The 20,280-nt window shown below is 41.3% G+C and overlaps 1 protein-coding gene across 1 annotated transcript in view; it reads right to left on the bottom strand.

Moving 5' to 3' along the window:
* Positions 1 to 6,858: 6,858 nt before the first annotated feature.
* LOC123764740 (neuroblast differentiation-associated protein AHNAK-like) overlaps positions 6,859 to 20,280 on the bottom strand; it is a 13,458-nt gene continuing 36 nt past the window's right edge. The window contains exons 1-3 of the mRNA XM_045752820.2: positions 17,785 to 20,280; positions 7,679 to 13,219; positions 6,859 to 7,508 (exon numbers count right to left, since the gene is read on the bottom strand). The exon at positions 17,785 to 20,280 is cut by the window's right edge and continues 36 nt beyond it. Of these exons, the coding sequence (XP_045608776.2) occupies positions 6,859 to 7,508; positions 7,679 to 13,219; positions 17,785 to 19,861 (8,268 nt within the window). The 5' untranslated portion in view covers positions 19,862 to 20,280. The remainder of the gene's footprint in view (positions 7,509 to 7,678; positions 13,220 to 17,784) is intronic.

The raw sequence follows: 20,280 nt of genomic DNA, 5'->3' as shown, positions 1-20,280 counted from the left end.
AATTCCTTAACTGTAGCCTCTGTTTAACGCAACAGTAAAATGTGTACTTGGATGTAACAACGATTCTTCGCGGCAGGGGATCGTATTCCAGGGACCATAGGATTAAGGACTTGCCCGAAACGCTACGCGTACTAGTGGTTGTACAACCATGTAACAACTCTTGTATATATCTCAAAAAAAAAAAAAAATGGTCAGCGCTCGGGATTCGTAGTCCTGAAGGCCCGGGTTCGATCCCCAAGGCGGAAACAAATGGGCAGAGTTTTATTTACCCTGATGCCACTATTCACCTAGCAGTAAATAGGTACCTGGGAGTTAGACAGCTGCTACGGGCTGCTTCCTGGGGTGTGTGGGGGGAAAAACAGTTGATTGATTAACAGTTGAGAGGCAGGATCAAAGAGCCAGAGCTCAACCCCCCACTAACACAGTTAGGTGAGTACAACTGAATACACTTGATACTCAATCCCACCCCGGCATTTGGTGAAATATTCGCCACGAGTGTTGCCGGGTTATGGATGGTCACGAGGTCCTTTGGAACCAAAGCGTTTGGGCCCCCAGCACCATTCAAAACTTATAGCCAATCGCTAGCTAAGCGTTTATAGTGCTCAGCTGCCTGAGATATGCTTCACTGGCTGCCCGGGTTCGAATCCTGGAGGAGTCGTGGGGTTATATCAAACTCCGAAGCCCGCAGCTCTACCAGCCGCGCCGCCGTCAGCCACAATTCCTCACGTTACTGTGGTTAGATATATACTTTTTTTATATATTTTTATTTATGTATATATACAAGAATTGTTTCAGGCAGGTCATTAATCCTATGTTTGGTCTGACTGGTGGATAGAGTGACGTCGCTGCTTCACACAGGGTAAGGGTTCGATCCCCCGATGATTGAAAGGCTTGGCATCTTTTCTTCTCTTCGTCCTCATATGCCCCAAACATCCCAGGTTCCTGTCCTCCCATCCCTGTTCCTCGTAGCCCAGCACTTAGTCTATCTCGTATCCCCTTCATGTCTTATATGATCATATTGGCTTAATGCTTTCTCCTGATATTTCCCTTATCATGTTCTTATGTTTTGTTCCTGATGCTTCAGTTGTTTTACTTTGTTACTTGTTCTTACTTGTTCTCCATGTTCTTACTCTATGTACTCCTCTTGACCTGTTCTGTGTGTCTCTATCTCTCCTGTCTCTCTCTCTCTCTCCTTCTGTCTCTCTCTCTCCCTCTTCCCGTTCGTCAGTATTAAATAATTACATAATAACATAAACAAAGGCAGAATCTACTTGCTTGTAATTACTATAATTACATAATTTGGCAAAAAAGATAATATTAAGCGACAATCGAATGTCAATTACTACCCTTTACGGTTCCTGATTGGCTGAATTACTTCTCCTTAATGGCTATTGGCTCTTTGGGCATAAGACTTTCACGTGATTGGTAGATAAGTGGGGCATGGGCGTGTCCAGTGAAGTATCGACCAATCATTGACAAGTGATGAACTCGAGTTGTCAATTGGCGATTTTTTTTATTTTCAATAATGGATTTCATGAATCCAATCAAATGTTAACGCTGGATTTAGCTCTGAATGCGACCCACAACAGTTGGCTAAGTCTCAGGTGTATATGTAACAGTAGGAGTTCGTTTTCTATGCATCGGACTCGATAGATGTTTTCCTCAGTTTGTGGGCGGTTAAAATGATAGAAAGGGTGTTAATATGAAGCTTTAAGCTTAGACATACCGGATATAGCAAGAGTTAGGATAGGTTAGGTGGGAGGGTTGGGTTAGTACGTTGCCCGTTAGGCTAGAAGGTCGGCTTTTTGACGCAGTGGATATTAGAGAGAACGGGTGTGGCGGGGCGGGAGGGGTAACTAGCATAGACCACACAGACCCCGGTCTTCATGACTATGTAAGGGCGGCATGCTACTCTATCTTCTTTGATGTATTTACATATGAGAAGATGTATTTTACATAAGAGAAGATTTTTTTTACATAAGAAAAGATGTATTTACATAAGCGAAGATGTATTTACATAAGAGAAGATGTATTTACATCTGTGATCTTGCACGTTGAACACACAAGAGAATGTTCAGTGTGGGTGCGACTGGGAGAACATGGGTGACACACATGACACAAATGGGGCCTCTGTGATCCATGTATACAGCTGTTGTTGCTCTGATGGTGTATAATTTATTTATAACATAACAAGTCCTCTGCAGTCTCCCCATGCTGGGGACTTCCTTTTAGCAGTCTCTATGTCTGCGACAGGCACACGTCTTGATCCGCAGGAGCTCCGTATTGCAGTCGCTCTCCGTCTTGCTGCCTCTATCCACACTGTTCATAGGTGTATTTGCGGAGAGGCAGATGCTGACGAATATGGATTGCATGGCCTGCACTGTGGAAAATCTGGTGGTTGGCACACTAGACATGACGAAGTCAATGACATCATTAAGAAGAGCCTCGCCTCTGCTCGGTGTCTAGCAGAGAGAGAGCCCCACAATCTATTGATCTGTTAGCTTTGCCGGCCGACCAGACGGAATCACACTACGTCCTTGGAAGGGTGGCAGACAGTTGGCGTGGGACTATACTTGCGTATCCACCCTGGCAACCACATACATCAACCTCTCTGTCGGCACAGTAGGAGCCGCAGCGACACACAGAGAAAGATACAAGTCAACCAGGAACAGGGAATTAGGTCATCGGTACAACTTCGCTTCAAAAGGGTCTAAGACCCTAGGCCCATGGGGAGAGAGTGCAAGAAGGTTTCTTAAGGATCTTGGTTCCAAGCTCATTGACACCACAAGAGACCCTAGAGCAGCAAGTTTTCTCTTTCAGCGCCTCAGTGTGGCGATCCAGAGGGGGAATGCTCGCTGCGTCCTCGGTTCCTGCCCGGCGTCGGAGGAGTTCCAGGAAATCTACAGCCTCTAGGAAGCAAACGTCCTCTTGTATCTTCTTAATGTTCACTGTTTGTAACCAGATATGTAACTTAACTCTGTTATCGTGTATAATAAAGTGTACAACATAAATAATAAACAAAAACAGGAGGTGGTACAAGTGAACACTCAAACATATTCAGAGTTAAATTGCTAGTTTTTCTCTGAATGCTCTGTGTTCTCTTCTTCGAGGCTGTGGGTCCCTACAATTTAAAATTATATATATATATATATATATATATATATATATATATATATATATATATATATATATATATATATATATATATATATATATATATATATATATATATATACTAGAAGGTTAGTAAGGTGTTGTGGTGGCCTTAACAGCCCTCCAGCCGGGTGTGTTAACTAGACCAAGTTAGTGTTGCATCAATAACATGTTGAGTGAGCAACATGCAACAAACGCCGCCATGACCGTCAGGGGCGGCACCAGGTGACCAGGATACACTACCAGGAGGATAGTTAAGGTGTTGAAGGATGAATGGTGTAGTTTATACATGGAGATGGTAGTTAAATGTATTCCTTCATGCCTAGCAGTAAAATAGGTACCTGGGTGTTAGTCAGCTGTCACGGGCTGCTTCCTGGGGATGGAGGCCTGGTCGAGGACCGGGCCGCGGGGACACTAAAGCCCCGAAATCATCTCAAGATAACCTCAAGATGCCTCTCATTGTCTCCTACCCTTCCTCCTTCTCTCTCTCTCTCCCTACCTTTAGCCTTCCCTTCCTCCCTCCCTGTCTACCTATACCTACACCCCCTCCCTCCCTTCCTCCCTCCCCGTCAACGAGGAATCAATCCATCAATCGTCCCCTTCACGACCCCATTACTGTCTTTGTCTGTCTCCCCCCCCCCTCCCACCCTCCTAAAGCACCAAGACCCCCCCCCCTCTCACTCCACCTCTTCCAGCTCCACCTGTTCCTTCAATGTTGTCTCATGCTGGCATCCTTTCCCCCCCCCCCTATGTTTCACCTCTCTCTCTCTCTCTCTCTCTCTCTCTCTCTCCCTCTCTCTCTCTCTCTCTCTCTCTCTCTCTCTCTCTCTCTCTCTCTCTCTCTCTCTCTCTCTCTCTCTCTCTCTCTCTCTCTCTCTCTCTCTCTCTCTCTCTCTCACCTGGGGTCACTAACCTCGCCGTCAGAGTAACTCCCAAACCGTTGTAATATGAACAGTCAATATACAATTCATTATTGACCTTTGTGTGTGTGTGTGTGTGTGTGTGTGTGTGTGTGTGTGTGTGTGTGTGTGTGTGTGTGTGTGTGTGTGTGTGTGTGTGTCGACGCTGTCTCACAACAATGCCTTAAAATATTTACATCTTCCCTCACAATTTTATATATTATATAACACGCACTTGGCGGGAACATTATTAGACCTATATATTATATATTATATTCTATATTCTAAACAATATCCTATAAAAGTTATTTTGTTTTTCTAACTTGTGACGTCACTGGTCCCTAGTGAGGACCAGAAGGACATAAGCGACATCCTTGTTTATCAAGGGGATTCGAACTCTGCCCCCAGGGAGCAACAGGCACCAGAGACCTCACTACCACAGGGCCCGGCGCCATTTTCAGTCCTTAATATTACCTGAACTGGCCAGAGGTTAGCTTAGTAGTCTTCGTTCGCGGCTCTCACTCGATGGACCCGAGTTCATGCCCGGGAAGGGCAGAAAGACCTATAGGCCTAAACCAGAAGCTGGCCTATAGGCCTAGGGAGGCCTCAATAAGCCTAACTGCCACTTTCTATCCCCCGACAACGGGAATTATATAAATTATATAATATACCTTGAAATATATTGTTGACACGAGTTGGCAACACTGGGAGCCATAGCTTTGAAAATAAGCCTATGTCTGCTAGGCCTATATGTCTAATAGGGATTGTTTGATTGTTTCAAGCGTAGGTTAGACATATGTATGAGTGAGCTGCCTCGTATGTCTTAGTCCGAAAATAGTTGTTTTTCCACTTAAGGAATGCACGTACAAGGTGTGTGACGTCACTGTGACGTCACAACGACGTCACAATTTTTAATTCTGGCTCAGGACAGTGTTGCCACGTGTATCGATCTTCACCTTGCTCTGGTAACCTTTCTAGTCTGGCACCACTGTGTTAGTGTACATTCCTCGCTCTTCCTCTTGTACTCACACTCACAGACACACTCACACACTCACACACTCACAGACACAAACACACACTCACAGACTCACTCACAGACACACTCACACACAGACATACTCACACACTCACAGACACACTCACTCACAAACACAAACACACACTCACAAACACAAACACACAGACTCACTCACAGACACACTCACATACACACTCACACACTCACATACACACTCACTCACAAACACAAACACACACTCACAGACTCACTCACAGACACACAGACATACTCACACACTCACAGACACACTCACTCACACATAGACACACTCTAACACTCACTCACACATAGACACACTCTAACACTCACTCACACATAGGCACACTCACACACTCACAGACACACTCACTGACACACTCACAGATACTCTCACACACTCACAGACACACTCAAATACTCTGTTAGATCTTGAAGATTTGTTTTCTTACAAAGTTTTCCAAATAAATTAGTTAAAATAATTCAGTTCTAACATAAAGTTAATTTTGGTTAATAAAATCTTCATTTTGTTCTAATATTATTATTGATATTTATTTCTGAAATAAACATAATTTAATAAAACTATTTTACTTTTTATATTTTATTAAAAGTGCAAGAATTTTTTTTTTACAAATAAATTTGAATTTTAAACTCTGCGGCGATTTACACTTATGAAACTATTGAAGAAAAATATAAAGTTGAAGAATTATTTCTAAATTCTAGATTTTTAAATTCTATTTTTTTTTTTAATTTCTTGAATTGTTTAATTTCGTGATTTTTAAAAGTATTAATTTATTTCAATTTCTGGATTTTGTTACTTCAAGATTTGTTAAATTACCAAATTTTGTTGAATATCTAAAAATTTCCATAAGTTTGTAGAATTTTAAAATCGAGAATTTTAAAAAAGTTTATATTTTAAAATTATATGAATATTATTTGCCAAAATTTTTGTAGTAAAAAAAATTCAAGTGAAGATTATATACTTTACTCTGCATTAGAAAAATACTTATTTATACAAGTCAATGTATAATTTCACATATATATATATATATATATATATATATATATATATATATATATATATATATATATATATATATATATATATATATATATTGAAACACATTGCCAATTTTCAGAAGAGAATGAAAATTATTCATTGATAATTTTCAGAAAACTGTGTTAATTATTCACAATACACAGCTAATTTTAACAATGTATATTTTAACCATTAAATTAATAGTTTGCTAAACACTTAAAACCTCTCACAACCATTGCAAACATTGCAAATGCAATGGCATAAGTCCCAGGACTGTTTAATATAACATTCTCTCCATATAATCTGTATTTCTTCTATACTGGAAGCAAACACAACAGCCTCGTGGATCATTGAATTTATTGTTGATACTTCCATGATAGAACAGACCTTGCAAAGTGCCCTTTATTCTCTTCTCTGGGCTAAGGGTCCCACCATTTATCCAACCAGAGGTGATATATATATATATATATATATATATATATATATATATATATATATATATATATATATATATATATATATATATATATATATATATATATATATATATTCAAAATTCGCTTTAATAAAATATATTTAATTGAATTATTAATAAATTGTAAAAAAATGGGGTTACCACAAATTTTGATAATACAATTATCTGTGATGCATCTATTGACAATTGTAGACTGACTCAGTGTTCCTGATTGTTGAGTCACAATCAATCATTATAGCTTGATTGTTACCAAGAACTAATATTTACACTTATTATTACTTATAAAATCACCAATGATGTCTGACACAATGCTTGTACAATCACCATTGATGACTGACTCAATGCCTGTACAATCACCACTGATGACTGACACAATGCCTGTACAATCACTACTGATGACTGACTCAATGCCTGTACAATCACCACTGATGACTGACACAATGCCTGTACAATCACCACTGATGTCTGACACAATGCCTGTACAATCACCACTGATGTCTGACACAATGCCTGTACAATCACCATTGATGACTGACTCAATGCCTGTACAATCACCATTGATGACTGACTCAATGCCTGTACAATCACCACTGATGACTGACACAATGCCTGTACAATCACCATTGATGACTGACTCAATGCCTGTACAATCACCACTGATGACTGACACAATGCCTGTACAATCACCATTGATGACTGACTCAATGCCTGTACAATCACCACTGATGTCTGACACAATGCCTGTACAATCACCATTGATGACTGACACAATGCCTGTACAATCACCACTGATGACTGACACAATGCCTGTACAATCACTACTGATGACTGACTCAATGCCTGTACAATCACCACTGATGACTGACACAATGCCTGTACAATCACTACTGATGACTGACTCAATGCCTGTACAATCATCAATGATGTCTGACACAATACTTAAACAATCACCACTGATAAGGATTGTCTTCTGTGCCCGTACAAAGACCCATTGTGGCTTATCCAACAGTAAATGACGCTTGTAAACTATTTAGACATTGTTTACAAAGATCATTTAGGCTAACAGAGTGACTAACAACCCTTAATGCTTGTTGACAGGTCTTTGACGCTCGTTGAGTCGTTAGTAAGACTTAGAGTATCGTGCTTGTAGAGCAGCCATTGGCTGCTTGATGGCTCACTCTGGGTGCTTGTAGTGAGTTCCTTCACACTTAATGTATCTACATTAAGGTTTAGTGAATCGTGCTTGTAAAGCAGCCATTGGTTGCTTGTGGATTCAGCCTTGGTGCCTGGAGTGAAGCCATTCATACTTCTTGAGTCACCCTGTAGGCTTGTAGCATCACCCTTGGGACTTGTATCAGCCCCAGAATGATAGCCACTGATACAAGCCTCATCTTGTATGCTTGTAGAATCATTCACACTCGTATAATCATCCTTCAGTCGTATTAAATCATCCTTAATGCTTGTATAACCTCCCCTTAGACTTCTCGAAATTACTTTTAGGCTTGTATTGTCACCCTTCAGGCTTGTATTGTCACCCTTCAGGCTTGTATTGTCACCCTTCAGACTTGTATTGTCACCCTTCAGGCTTGTATTGTCACCCTTCAGACTTGTATTGTCACCCTTCAGGCTTGTATTGTCACCCTTCAGACTTGTATTGTCACCCTTCAGGTTTGTATTGTCAGCCTTCAGACTTACATTGTCACCCTTCAGGCTTGTATTGTCACCCTTCAGGCTTGTATTGTCACCCTTCAGACTTGTATTGTCACCCTTCAGGTTTGTATTGTCAGCCTTCAGACTTACATTGTCACCCTTCAGGCTTGTATTGTCACCCTTCAGGCTTGTATTGTCACCCTTCAGACTTGTATTGTCAGCCTTCAGACTTACATTGTCACCCGTCAGGCTTGTATTGTCACCCTTCAGACTTACATTGTCACCCTTCAGACTTGTATTGTCAGCCTTCAGACTTACATTGTCACCCGTCAGGCTTGTATTGTCACCCTTCAGACTTACATTGTCACCCTTCAGACTTGTATTGTCACCCTTCAGACTTACATTGTCACCCTTCAGGCTTGTATTGTCACCCTTCAGGCTTGTATTGTCAGCCTTCAGACTTACATTGTCACCCTTCAGGCTTGTATTGTCACCCTTCAGGCTTGTATTGTCACCCTTCAGGCTTGTATTGTCACCCTTCAGACTTGTATTGTCAGCCTTCAGACTTACATTGTCACCCTTCAGGCTTGTATTGTCACCCTTCAGGCTTGTATTGTCAGCCTTCAGACTTACATTGTCACCCTTCAGGCTTGTATTGTCACCCTTCAGGCTTGTATTGTCACCCTTCAGACTTGTATTGTCAGCCTTCAGACTTACATTGTCACCCTTCAGACTTGAATTGTCACCCTTCAGGCTTGTATTGTCACCCTTCAGACTTACATTGTCACCCTTCAGGCTTGTATTGCCACCCTTCAGGCTTGTATTGTCACCCTTCAGGCTTGTATTGTCACCCTTCAGACTTGTATTGTCAGCCTTCAGACTTACATTGTCACCCTTCAGGCTTGTATTGTCACCCTTCAGACTTACATTGTCACCCTTCAGGCTTGTATTGTCACCCTTCAGGCTTGTATTGTCACCCTTCAGGCTTGTATTGTCACCCTTCAGACTTGTATTGTCACCCTTCAGGCTTGTATTGTCACCCTTCAGACTTGTACTGTCACCCTTCAGACTTACATTGTCACCCTTCAGACTTGTACTGTCACCCTTCAGACTTACATTGTCACCCATCAGACTTGTATTGTCACCCTTCAGACTTGTATTGTCACCTTTCAGACTTGTATTGTCACCCTTCAGGCTTGTATTGTCACCCTTCAGACTTACATTGTCACCCTTCAGGCTTGTATTGTCACCCTTTAGGCTTGTATTGTCACCCTTCAGACTTACATTGTCACCCTTCAGGCTTGTATTGTCACCCTTCAGGCTTGTATTGTCACCCTTCAGACTTACATTGTCACCCTTCAGGCTTTTATTGTCACCCTTCAGGCTTGTATTGTCACCCTTCAGACTTACATTGTCACCCTTCAGGCTTTTATTGTCACCCATCAGACTTGTATTGTCACCCTTCAGGCTTGTATTGTCACCCTTCAGACTTACATTGTCACCCTTCAGACTTGTATTGTCACCCTTCAGGCTTGTATTGTCACCCTTCAGACTTACATTGTCACCCTTCAGGCTTTTATTGTCACCCTTCAGACTTATACTGTCACCCTTCAGACTTACATTGTCACCCTTCAGACTTGAACTGTCACCCTTCAGACTTGCATTGTCACCCTTCAGACTTACATTGTCACCCTTCAGGCTTGTATTGTCACCCTTCAGACTTACATTGTCACCCTTCAGACTTGTATTGTCACCCTTCAGGCTTGTATTGTCACCCTTCAGACTTACATTGTCACCCTTCAGGCTTTTATTGTCACCCTTCAGACTTATACTGTCACCCTTCAGGCTTGTATTGTCACCCTTCAGACTTATACTGTCACCCTTCAGACTTACATTGTCACCCTTCAGACTTGTACTGTCACCCTTCAGACTTACATTGTCACCCATCAGACTTGTATTGTCACCCTTCAGACTTGTATTGTCACCCTTCAGACTTATATTGTCACCCTTCAGACTTGTACTGTCACCCTTCAGACTTGCATTGTCACCCTTCAGACTTACATTGTCACCCTTCAGACTTGTACTGTCACCCTTCAGACTTGTACTGTCACCCTTCAGGCTTGTATTGTCACCCTTCAGACTTACATTGTCACCCTTCAGACTTGTATTGTCACCCTTCAGGCTTGTATTGTCACCCTTCAGGCTTGTATTGTCACCCTTCAGACTTGTACTGTCACCCTTCAGACTTGTATTGTCACCCTTCAGACTTACAGTGTCACCCTTCAGACTTACATTGTCACCCTTCAGACTTGTATTGTCACCTTCCAGACTTACATTGTCACCATTCAGACTTGTATTGTCACCCTTCAGACTTGTATTGTCACCCTTCAGACTTGTATTGTCACCCTTCAGACTTACATTGTCACCCTTCAGACTTGTACTGTCACCCTTCAGGCTTCTATTGTCACCCTTCAGACTTACAGTGTCACCCTTCAGACTTGTATTGTCACCCTTCAGGCTTGTATTGTCACCTTTCAGACTTACATTGTCACCCTTCAGACTTGTATTGTCACCCTTCAGACTTGTATTGTCACCCTTCAGACTTGTATTGTCACCCTTCAGACTTGCATTGTCACCCTTCAGACTTACATTGTCACCCTTCAGACTTGTACTGTCACCCTTCAGGCTTCTTTTGTCACCCTTCAGACTTACAGTGTCACCCTTCAGACTTACATTGTCACCCTTCAGACTTGTATTGTCACCTTTCAGACTTACATTGTCACCCTTCAGACTTGTATTGTCACCTTTCAGACTTACATTGCCACCCTTCAGACTTGTATTGTCACCCTTCAGACTTGTACTGTCACCCTTCAGACTTACATTGTCACCCTTCAGACTTGTATTGTCACCCTTCAGACTTAAATTGTCACCCTTCAGACTTGTATTGTCGCCCTTCAGACTTGTATTTTCACCCTTCAGGCTTACATTGTCACCCTTCAGACTTATATTGTCACCCTTCAGACTTGTATTGTCACCCTTCAGACTTGTATTTTCACCCTTCAGGCTTACATTGTCACCCTTCAGACTTGTATTGTCACCCTTCAGACTTACATTGTCACCCTTCAAGCTTACATTGTCACCCTTCAGACTTACATTGTCACCCTTCAGACTTACATTGTCACCCTTCAGACTTGTATTGTCACCCTTCAGACTTGTATTGTCACCCTTCAGACTTGTATTGTCACCCTTCAGAATTGTATTGTCACCCTTCAGAATTGTATTGTCACCCTTCAGACTTGTATTGTCACCTTTCAGACTTGTATTGTCACCCTTCAGACTTGTATTGTCACCCTTCAGACTTGTATTGTCACCCTTTAGACTTACATTGTCACCCTTCAGGCTTACATTTTCACCCTTCAGGCTTGTATTGTCACCCTTCAGACTTGTATTGTCACCCTTCAGACTTACATTGTCACCCTTCAGACTTACTTTGTCACCCTTCAGGCTTGTATTGTCACCCTTCAGACTTGTATTGTCACCCTTCAGACTTACATTGTCACCCTTCAGACTTACTTTGTCACCCTTCAGGCTTGTATTGTCACCCTTCAGACTTGTATTGTCACCCTTCAGACTTACATTGTCACCCTTCAGACTTACATTGTCACCCTTCAGGCTTGTATTGTCACCCTTCAGACTTACATTGTCACCCTTCAGACTTACATTGTCACCCTTCAGACTTACATTGTCACCCTTCAGACTTACATTGTCACCCTTCAGATTTACATTGTCACCCTTCAGGCTTGTACTGTCACCCTTCAGACTTACATTGTCACCCTTCAGACTTACATTGTCACCCTTCAGACTTACTTTGTCACCCTTCAGGCTTGTACTGTCACCCTTCAGACTTACATTGTCACCCTTCAGGCTTGTACTGTCACCCTTCAGACTTACATTGTCACCCTTCAGACTTACATTGTCACCCTTCAGACTTACTTTGTCACCCTTCAGGCTTGTACTGTCACCCTTCAGACTTACATTGTCACCCTTCAGACTTACATTGTCACCCTTCAGACTTACATTGTCACCCTTCAGACTTACATTGTCACCCTTCAGACTTGTACTGTCACCCTTCAGGCTTGTATTGTCACCCTTCAGGCTTACATTGTCACCCTTCAGGCTTGTATTTTCACCCTTCAGGCTTGTATTGTCACCCTTCAGGCTTGTATTGTCACCTTTCAGGCTTGTATTGTCACCCTTCAGAGTTACATTGTCACCCTTCAGACTTACGTTGTCACCCTTCAGACTAAAATTGTCACCCTTCAGGCTTACTCTGTCCGCCTTCAGACTTGAATTGTCCCCCTTCAGGCTCGTATTGTCACCCTTCAGACTTACATTGTCACCCTTCAAACTTGCATTGTCACCCTTCAGACTTGCATTGTCACCCTTTAGGCTTGCATTATCACCCTTCAGGCTCGTATTGTCGCTCTTCAGACTTACATTGTCACCCTTCAGACTTGTATTGTCGCCCTTCAGACTTACATTATCGCCCTTCAGACTTTCATTGTCACCCTTCAGACTTACATTGTCACCCTTAAAACTTACATTGTCACCCTTAAAACTTACATTGTCACCCTTCAAACTTTTCGATTTACCATTCTTGCCTATTGAATGACCCGTCAAGTAAGTGAAACCATTCATTAGGCTCTCCGAGTGCCCCCTAATGATTGAAGGATCACCCTTTGAATCACTGTACGTGTACTTGGAGCTTCCCTTAACCCCCTTAGCACTGCAAGACCTTGAAGGAGATTCACTGCTGCTGACCAGGTCGCTATCACTCAGAAGATCACTGATGGAAACTGTCAATGATCGCGCTGATTGGATCTGATGGGCTCTTGGTTTGAATGTTTGGGGCTGTGAAGCCTCCTTCTGGGGATCCTGTAGAACTCCTGTGAAGGTCGAGCTTGCTCCTGCAATCAGAGAAAGGAAATTAAATTATTGTTATTAATATTCCTGTTTGTTTTCTATTTTGCTGTAATAATTTTATAAATAATTAGTATTAATTTTGTATATATGTGATTGTACGCAGTTATAAATGTTCTACGGTGAAGGTCTTACTTAAACAAGTATTTCCAAGCAAAAACGGCATTTGTAGGCTGAATGCACAAGAAGGTTGTATGATTTAGGATAAGTCTAGCGCAGTTAAGTCCTTACATTGTCTCCGTCAAGATTTTTTGAGTAATGGTGGCTCGCAGGCAAATGTATGGATATGGTTAATTATAAATAGGCGCTGCCTAGTATGGACAAAGAGTGTCCCCTTCTCCTTACCGTGAAACATACGGTATGTTCAGCGCAATCGACCATTATAATTACACAACGAGTGGTTGAATGTGTCGCTCAAGAAGCCATAAGTCTGAGCGCGGGGGGCAGTTACCTCAGGACTGGTCAATGGTCGTATTATGAGGTTTTTCCGAGAGAATCGTCGCATGCTAGTTCCTGACTGATGACGCACAGGGAGGCAATGTTAAGTATGCGGCGGGTGTTTACATCTGTCTGACTAGAGGGAGGTGAGGTCTAGCTCTTGTACCCCGCCTACTGCTCAAGCTGGTTGTATATGTGTTTACCGAACAGTATTTACCTATCAGTGTCATCACTATTTCACTTATAAATAAGTATATATATGACGTATTCTAAGCCATATTTTATTCAAGGCACTAACTTTTCCTCTCAGTTTTATTAAACAATAGAGATTTTATACAAAATTTGACAATATCCTGAGTTACTTTACAATTTATTTAAATATTTTAGTTTTGTTTTATTATTTTTATAAAACTGTAATATCAATATAGGTATAAGTTCAGTACTAATTGTAATATCTTAACATACTAAGAAGGTTAGGTTGTGGTTTTCTATTCAGCTTTTCAAGGTAAATTCAAATATTCACAATAAATTAGTATGTCACATGTGCACTTATTCACAAGCAAGATACTGACTATAAGCAAGTGCGAAAACGGGTTGCAGTGTCTACAGGAAGGTAGGTTAGTCCCTTCATACTCATACCTACTGCCCTTGACGGGGTATTACAACTTCACCCTTCTAACATTTCCAATTTATGGGTATCGTAAGTTCTTAATGTCATATATATGTTTTACCTAATTTTTTGTTTCTAAAAACTAGTGTGTGTGTGTAGTTACCTGAGTGTAGTTACCTAAGTGTAGTTACAGGATGAGATCTACGCTCGTGGTGTCCCGTCTTCCCAGGACTTTGACATAACCTGTTCTCAGGGAAGGTACCCTGGAGGTGATCACTCCGAAACTATTACGTATTTATGGTTAGGTTAGGTTAGGTTAGGTTTCATTATATTTGGTTACGTTAATACGGTGTATTATAATCAGACATGTTAAACATGAAATTAAAAAATTATTTGAGTATCCCCCCCTAGAATTAAATTTACTGCTTGAAATTGAAAGCATTATTCTTTAGACCATTTCAAAGAAAAGGAATTATGCATAGACTTTTTATTTTTTAAACCAACGATTTATAATGCAATAAAATTCTAACTTGAGGATTTTCTCTGTTTAGGACAAAGGTTCACTTGCCAGTTAACAAGTAGACTATTTTCAAGACGATACATGGTGGGGGGGGGGAGGTTAAGGGAGTGACATAGGTCACTCAGGATTGGACCCAGCATCACTCTTTAAGAAATATTAGTATCTAAAGCAACCCCTTTGTGATTTTCACGAAGTCTGAAATCGGAGATTTGTTTTCCCAAGATTTTTTAACAGTTTCAGCTCTTCATAATATAAATATTTCTGGTGTTTAAAGAAAGAGAGAGAGATTGGGGGGGAGGGGAAGGTAGAGAGGTGAGAGAGGATGGAGAGTGAGAAAGAGGGTGGAAAATTGAGAAAGAGAAGGATGGAGTATATCTCGCTTCCCCTGAACCCCCTTCCCTTTCCCTTCTCCTCCGTCTCTATCTTTCTACATTCCCTCTCTATTCTTTTCCGTCCCTCTCCACACTCCTCTCTTACCTATCCACCTTTCTCGTTCTCCTCTGTCATTCCCTTTTTTCCAACATTCCCCTTCTCTTCCCCTCTGCTCTCTCTCTCTCTCTCTCTCTCTCTCTCTCTCTCTCTCTCTCTCTCTCTCTCTCTCTCTCTCTCTCTCTCTCTCTCTCTTTCTCTCTCTCTCTCTCTCTCTCTCTCTCTCTCTCTCTCTCTCTCTCTCTCTCTCTCTCTCTCTCTCTCTCTCTCTCTCTCTCTCTCTCTCTCTCTCTCTCATTTCTCTTTGAAAATTACATATTAAGAAGCACTGAGAAAACTGCTAAATAACTCTTTATAAAGCACAACCTCTACTATATACTCTATGGAAATCGAAGAAGGGTCATCACTAATGCTGATATTTCTTAAAGTGGGCACTGGGACCAACTCCGACTGGCCTATGACTTACTCATACCCACCATGTGTCATCTTGCAAAGTTAGATACATCTCCTATATTATAAGATTGATTATAAAATCATTCTTGCCTGACAATATAGTTAGATGATATATTTGAAGCTCCCCTTTTGATATCCAACAATATAATTATCTACAAATAATTACCTCTAACTTGAATGTAGCAAATCTGAATGTATATTTATGTATGTAGGTAAACAGGCACGCATTTTTGAGTTTGTGGTGTATTTGTATACTTTTGTATGTGTGGTATGCAAAGCCTAGACTTGGCACATTCGGGGGTGACTCATCCATACTCTGGTCACGCGCATGTTTGATTGGTATGCGGCAAGTATGCGCGGGCAAGCATACTCACATACCTCTGTAAATGCTTGTGGTATGCAGGGCATACACACACACTGGCGATGTTGGGAATGTATTTTCAGAATGAAATCTCCCTAAACTGTATTAGTTCGTGTGATATATAATTACTGAATCTAATATGTAACTGCTGTAAAATTATACATCTTGCATAGGTCTGGTAAATAAATCAATATTACAACAATTCAGAGTGCATAATGTTGTAGTTACATAACTATTCATATTCCTAGAAAATAGCACACTACAGTCACGATAGAATACAGTGGCTTTTGATGTTTACAGTATCTTATTCCTACTGGGGACTTGCTGGTGGATGATTAGAACCTTAAGAATATTTTTTGTCACACTATTTTATCAACTACTACTACTACTCTACTATCATTAACTGCTACCTTATCTTCATCAACTACTATCCTAGCTTCGTCAACTGCTATCCTAGCTTCATTAACTACTACACTAGCTTCATCAACTTATCTCCTAGCTTCATCGTTAAACATTACTCCACAAACCTCTACTTAACCATTTTCTTAGGCAATATCACTTCGGCTTCCTTCTACTCGTACTATTCAATCTCTTCCTCACACACCTCTTCACATTCCCCTCATTTTCTTCCTCTCATTCTTCTTCTTTCTTCTACACCTCTTCTTCCATCCAGCCCGTTACCCCTCGCCCATCCTACCAAGCAGCTCACAGTTAATTCAGTACCAGTCAAAAGATTTGACATACAAATGTTGAGGGGATGTCCAACAAAGTAAATGAGCAGAAATAACATGTATGGCTGATCACGTTTGCACAACTGGGGCCGATAAAAATTTATGTGACATTTACTAATGCAGTGCTTGTCAGGCACCAAATCATAAGAAAAGGGAATGCTGGAACAGAAGAGTTATAACCCTGTTGGCGAGCGGAAGTCTGAGGACACAACAGTCACAGATGTAAATGTGTATGTAAATGCATACCAATTTACAGATCTCGGGCCTTTTGTGGTTTATAAATGCTCAAGGGCTAAAAATAGAATAATTTTAATACTGAGGGATAATGGAGCAATGAGCAATACGTCATTCCATGGTTTAACAGTGTCTTGGTGCAAAAAAGAATAGTCGTTCTTAAATAGCTTTGAACTTGTAGACTCGTAGAGATGAGAACCGTATAACAACTGCAGCGGAGAAAATAATGAATATCTGAGAATCAGGAGAGAATGGGAGAAGTAATACGAGAATGACAGCACCTAAGGCAAGAGAACAACCTGAGCTTCTACACCCACATCAGGAAGAAAACATTTGTAAACACCCAGATAACTATAAAACAATCAGCGAGAAAACGATAAGGAAATATGTGAGTAACTAAACAAAATCTTCCTGAGAGTAACTACTTTAATAGATAATGACCTAGTGGGGACTGGTGCATATAATGTTTAATGCGTAAAAGACATAATAGAAGTGTGTGCATCATATCGTTGTAGATACTATAGGTACTGAGTGGATGTGTGTGTATTAATAGTTTTTTGAGATAAATATTGTCATAAGAGTTTATTTGAACAAATGTAACTCATGGTAAAACCACTAGCAAATGACCATATAATAAATCTAAAATAATATGTGAAATCTGTTAATTGTATCAAGTTTTCTGTCGGAATATTATATTGTACATTTTTCAACAGTCCCTCCCCCCGTGAATTATATTTATATATGACATACTAACAAATATTATCACGGAAACTGACCTTCAGTTGATGGTAATACACAATTTGTTAATGGTGTTGGTGTTTCTCCTGCGTTTTCTGTTGCACGTGCCGGTGTCCCATTTTCTGTTGCTGATACCTGTAGCCCATTTTCTATGACTGGCTCATTTGAATGCTCTTCTGGGTCTATTATCCCGTTTTCTGTAACTGCAAAGATCCCTCCATTCTCTGTTGGACATTCCATTACATTTGTTGCTGTAACTGCCACGTGGTCACTGTTTTCTGTCTCCATTACTTCATTTTCTGTTCCTGGGAACACTATTGAATTTCCAAGCATTACTCCCTTTTCTAATGCTTGGATGTTCAACGAGTCTGCATCTGCTTCTCCATTTTCTGTCAACGAGCTTATATACATTTGTCCATTTTCTATTGGTCGAAAATTAGACGAAGTTGAAGCTCCTCCATTTTGCGTAGAAGTTGGGAACGTTTCGTCGTTTTCTGCGGGAGAAGCAGTGGAAGAATTTCCTCGGATCTTCCTGTTTCTCAGTCTTGCTGACCTGGCAGAGGAGGAGGAGGAGGGAGAAGAGAAAGATATGGTTGATAAAATAGATCTGGCCGACTTCTGTCTGTTTTCCTTTACGTAGATAAGTGGATCATTTGCCTCGTTTTCATTGCTCCCTTCTGCTGATGCCATGGAATTTGATGTTCCATTTTCCTCCTTGTTTAATGACGGCTCGAAATTTTCGTTTTCTTTATGTGGTGTCTTCTCGGAAATCGGATTTTCTTTGTTATGTATTTCATTTTCAATAGCTTCAATTTCTTTTAGATATAACATAAACTCGGTATTCTCGTTTTCTTTCTGACTTTCTGACACAGGGTCAGAGTTTTCGTTTTCTTTAAGACTTTCAGGAATTTCGTTTTCATTTTGACTTATTGAAAGCTCAAGGTTCTCGTTTTCTTTATGATTTGTTGAATGCCCAGTATTCCCATTTTCTTCTCGACTGGTTGTTGGCACACAACTCTCGTTTTCTTCATGGTTACTAACAGGCTCAGGATTCATATTTTCCTCTCTTGAAGGTTCAATATTTTGGGTTTGTTCCTGAACTGTTTTAGATTCAGAATTCCCGTTTTCATTATGGTTTGAAGCTGACTCAGGATTCCCATTTTCATTATGGTTTGAAGCTGACTCGGGATTCCCGTTTTCATTATGGTTTGAGGCAGACTCAGGATTCTCGTTTTCATTATGATTTGATTCTGACTCGAGATTCCCGTTTTCATTATGGTTTGAAGCTGATTCAGGATTCCCGTTTTCATTATGGTTTGAATCTGAACCAGGATTCCCGTTTTCATTATGGTTTGTGGCTGACTCAGGATTCCCGTTTTCATTATGGTTTGAGGCTGACTCAGGATTCCCGTTTTCATTATGGTTTGAGGCTGACTCAGGATTCCCGTTTTCATTATGGTTTGAGGCTGACTCAGGATTCCCGTTTTCATTATGGTTTGAGGCTGACTCAGAATTCTGGTTTTCTGCTACCCTTTCTAAATCCATGCAGACTTTCTGGAGTAATTCACCATTTCTCGACAAAACTTCAAAGCTCTCACCTTCATCTTCTTTATTTACAGCTTTGTCATCAAGTTCTTCAGTTTCATATAAAAGAGAGTCATCCTGTATTTCGTTTTCTGTTGAAGGGGGAACTGCACCAGGAAGAACGGTTCTTGGGGCGGGCGACGATGGCTTGGTCGAAGCGCTGGACTTGGGCGAGTCTGTGAGTCTGGTCGACTTGGACTTGCCCGAGGTGAGTGACCTGGTCGACTTGGACTTGGTGGAGTGTGAGGAAGCTCTTGACCCAGCTGAAGACTTCCTGGAAGCTGGACGATCGTGAGTCTGGAGAGCATCGTTCAAGAGGGCCGTGTCGTCAGCGGCGGCGCCCTTGCCTGAAGCGGTGGTATTCGAACCCGTGACTTCCAGATCCTCCTCCTCTTCTTCGACATCCTTTAGTTTACCCTCAAGTGCCTTTGCTGTGCCGGAGTCCGTGTTGAGGGCCTCGACGGCCGTGCTCGAGGTGCCCGCCAGTGCCTCGTCCTCCGGTACTGACGCCACACTGCTGGTACACCCCATCCTGGCACGAGTGGTGCGATATATCGCTGTGTTGGTCGGTCTGTTGACGTGACGTCGATGGTACGTCTTCCCTGGCGGACTTGATGCGTTTGTTTAGCGTCGTTGGGACTTTCTCACCCCCTCTCGTGCGTCGGGTTTGTTGCTCTGTGTTTGTTTGACGAGTTTGTTTATCCGTGATTGAACGTAATAACAACTTCAGTCGTTAATTACAGCAGTTATACCTTTATATTAAACTATCCACTTTAACTCAATGTCATCAGTATAAAAATATATAAATATACACGCCTTGTGACCGCAAATATCGTGTGTTATGATACACTTGGTCCATGGAACTATGGGAAATACACGTCGTCCACGTTATAAATACACAGGTGGTGTATAGGTATTATAGTCACATGGATATACCGGCACAGCAACTG

Source organism: Procambarus clarkii, chromosome 5, assembly GCF_040958095.1.
Source record: "Procambarus clarkii isolate CNS0578487 chromosome 5, FALCON_Pclarkii_2.0, whole genome shotgun sequence".
Lineage (NCBI taxonomy): Eukaryota > Metazoa > Arthropoda > Malacostraca > Decapoda > Cambaridae > Procambarus > Procambarus clarkii.
This window is presented reverse-complemented; position numbering and strand designations above follow the sequence as displayed.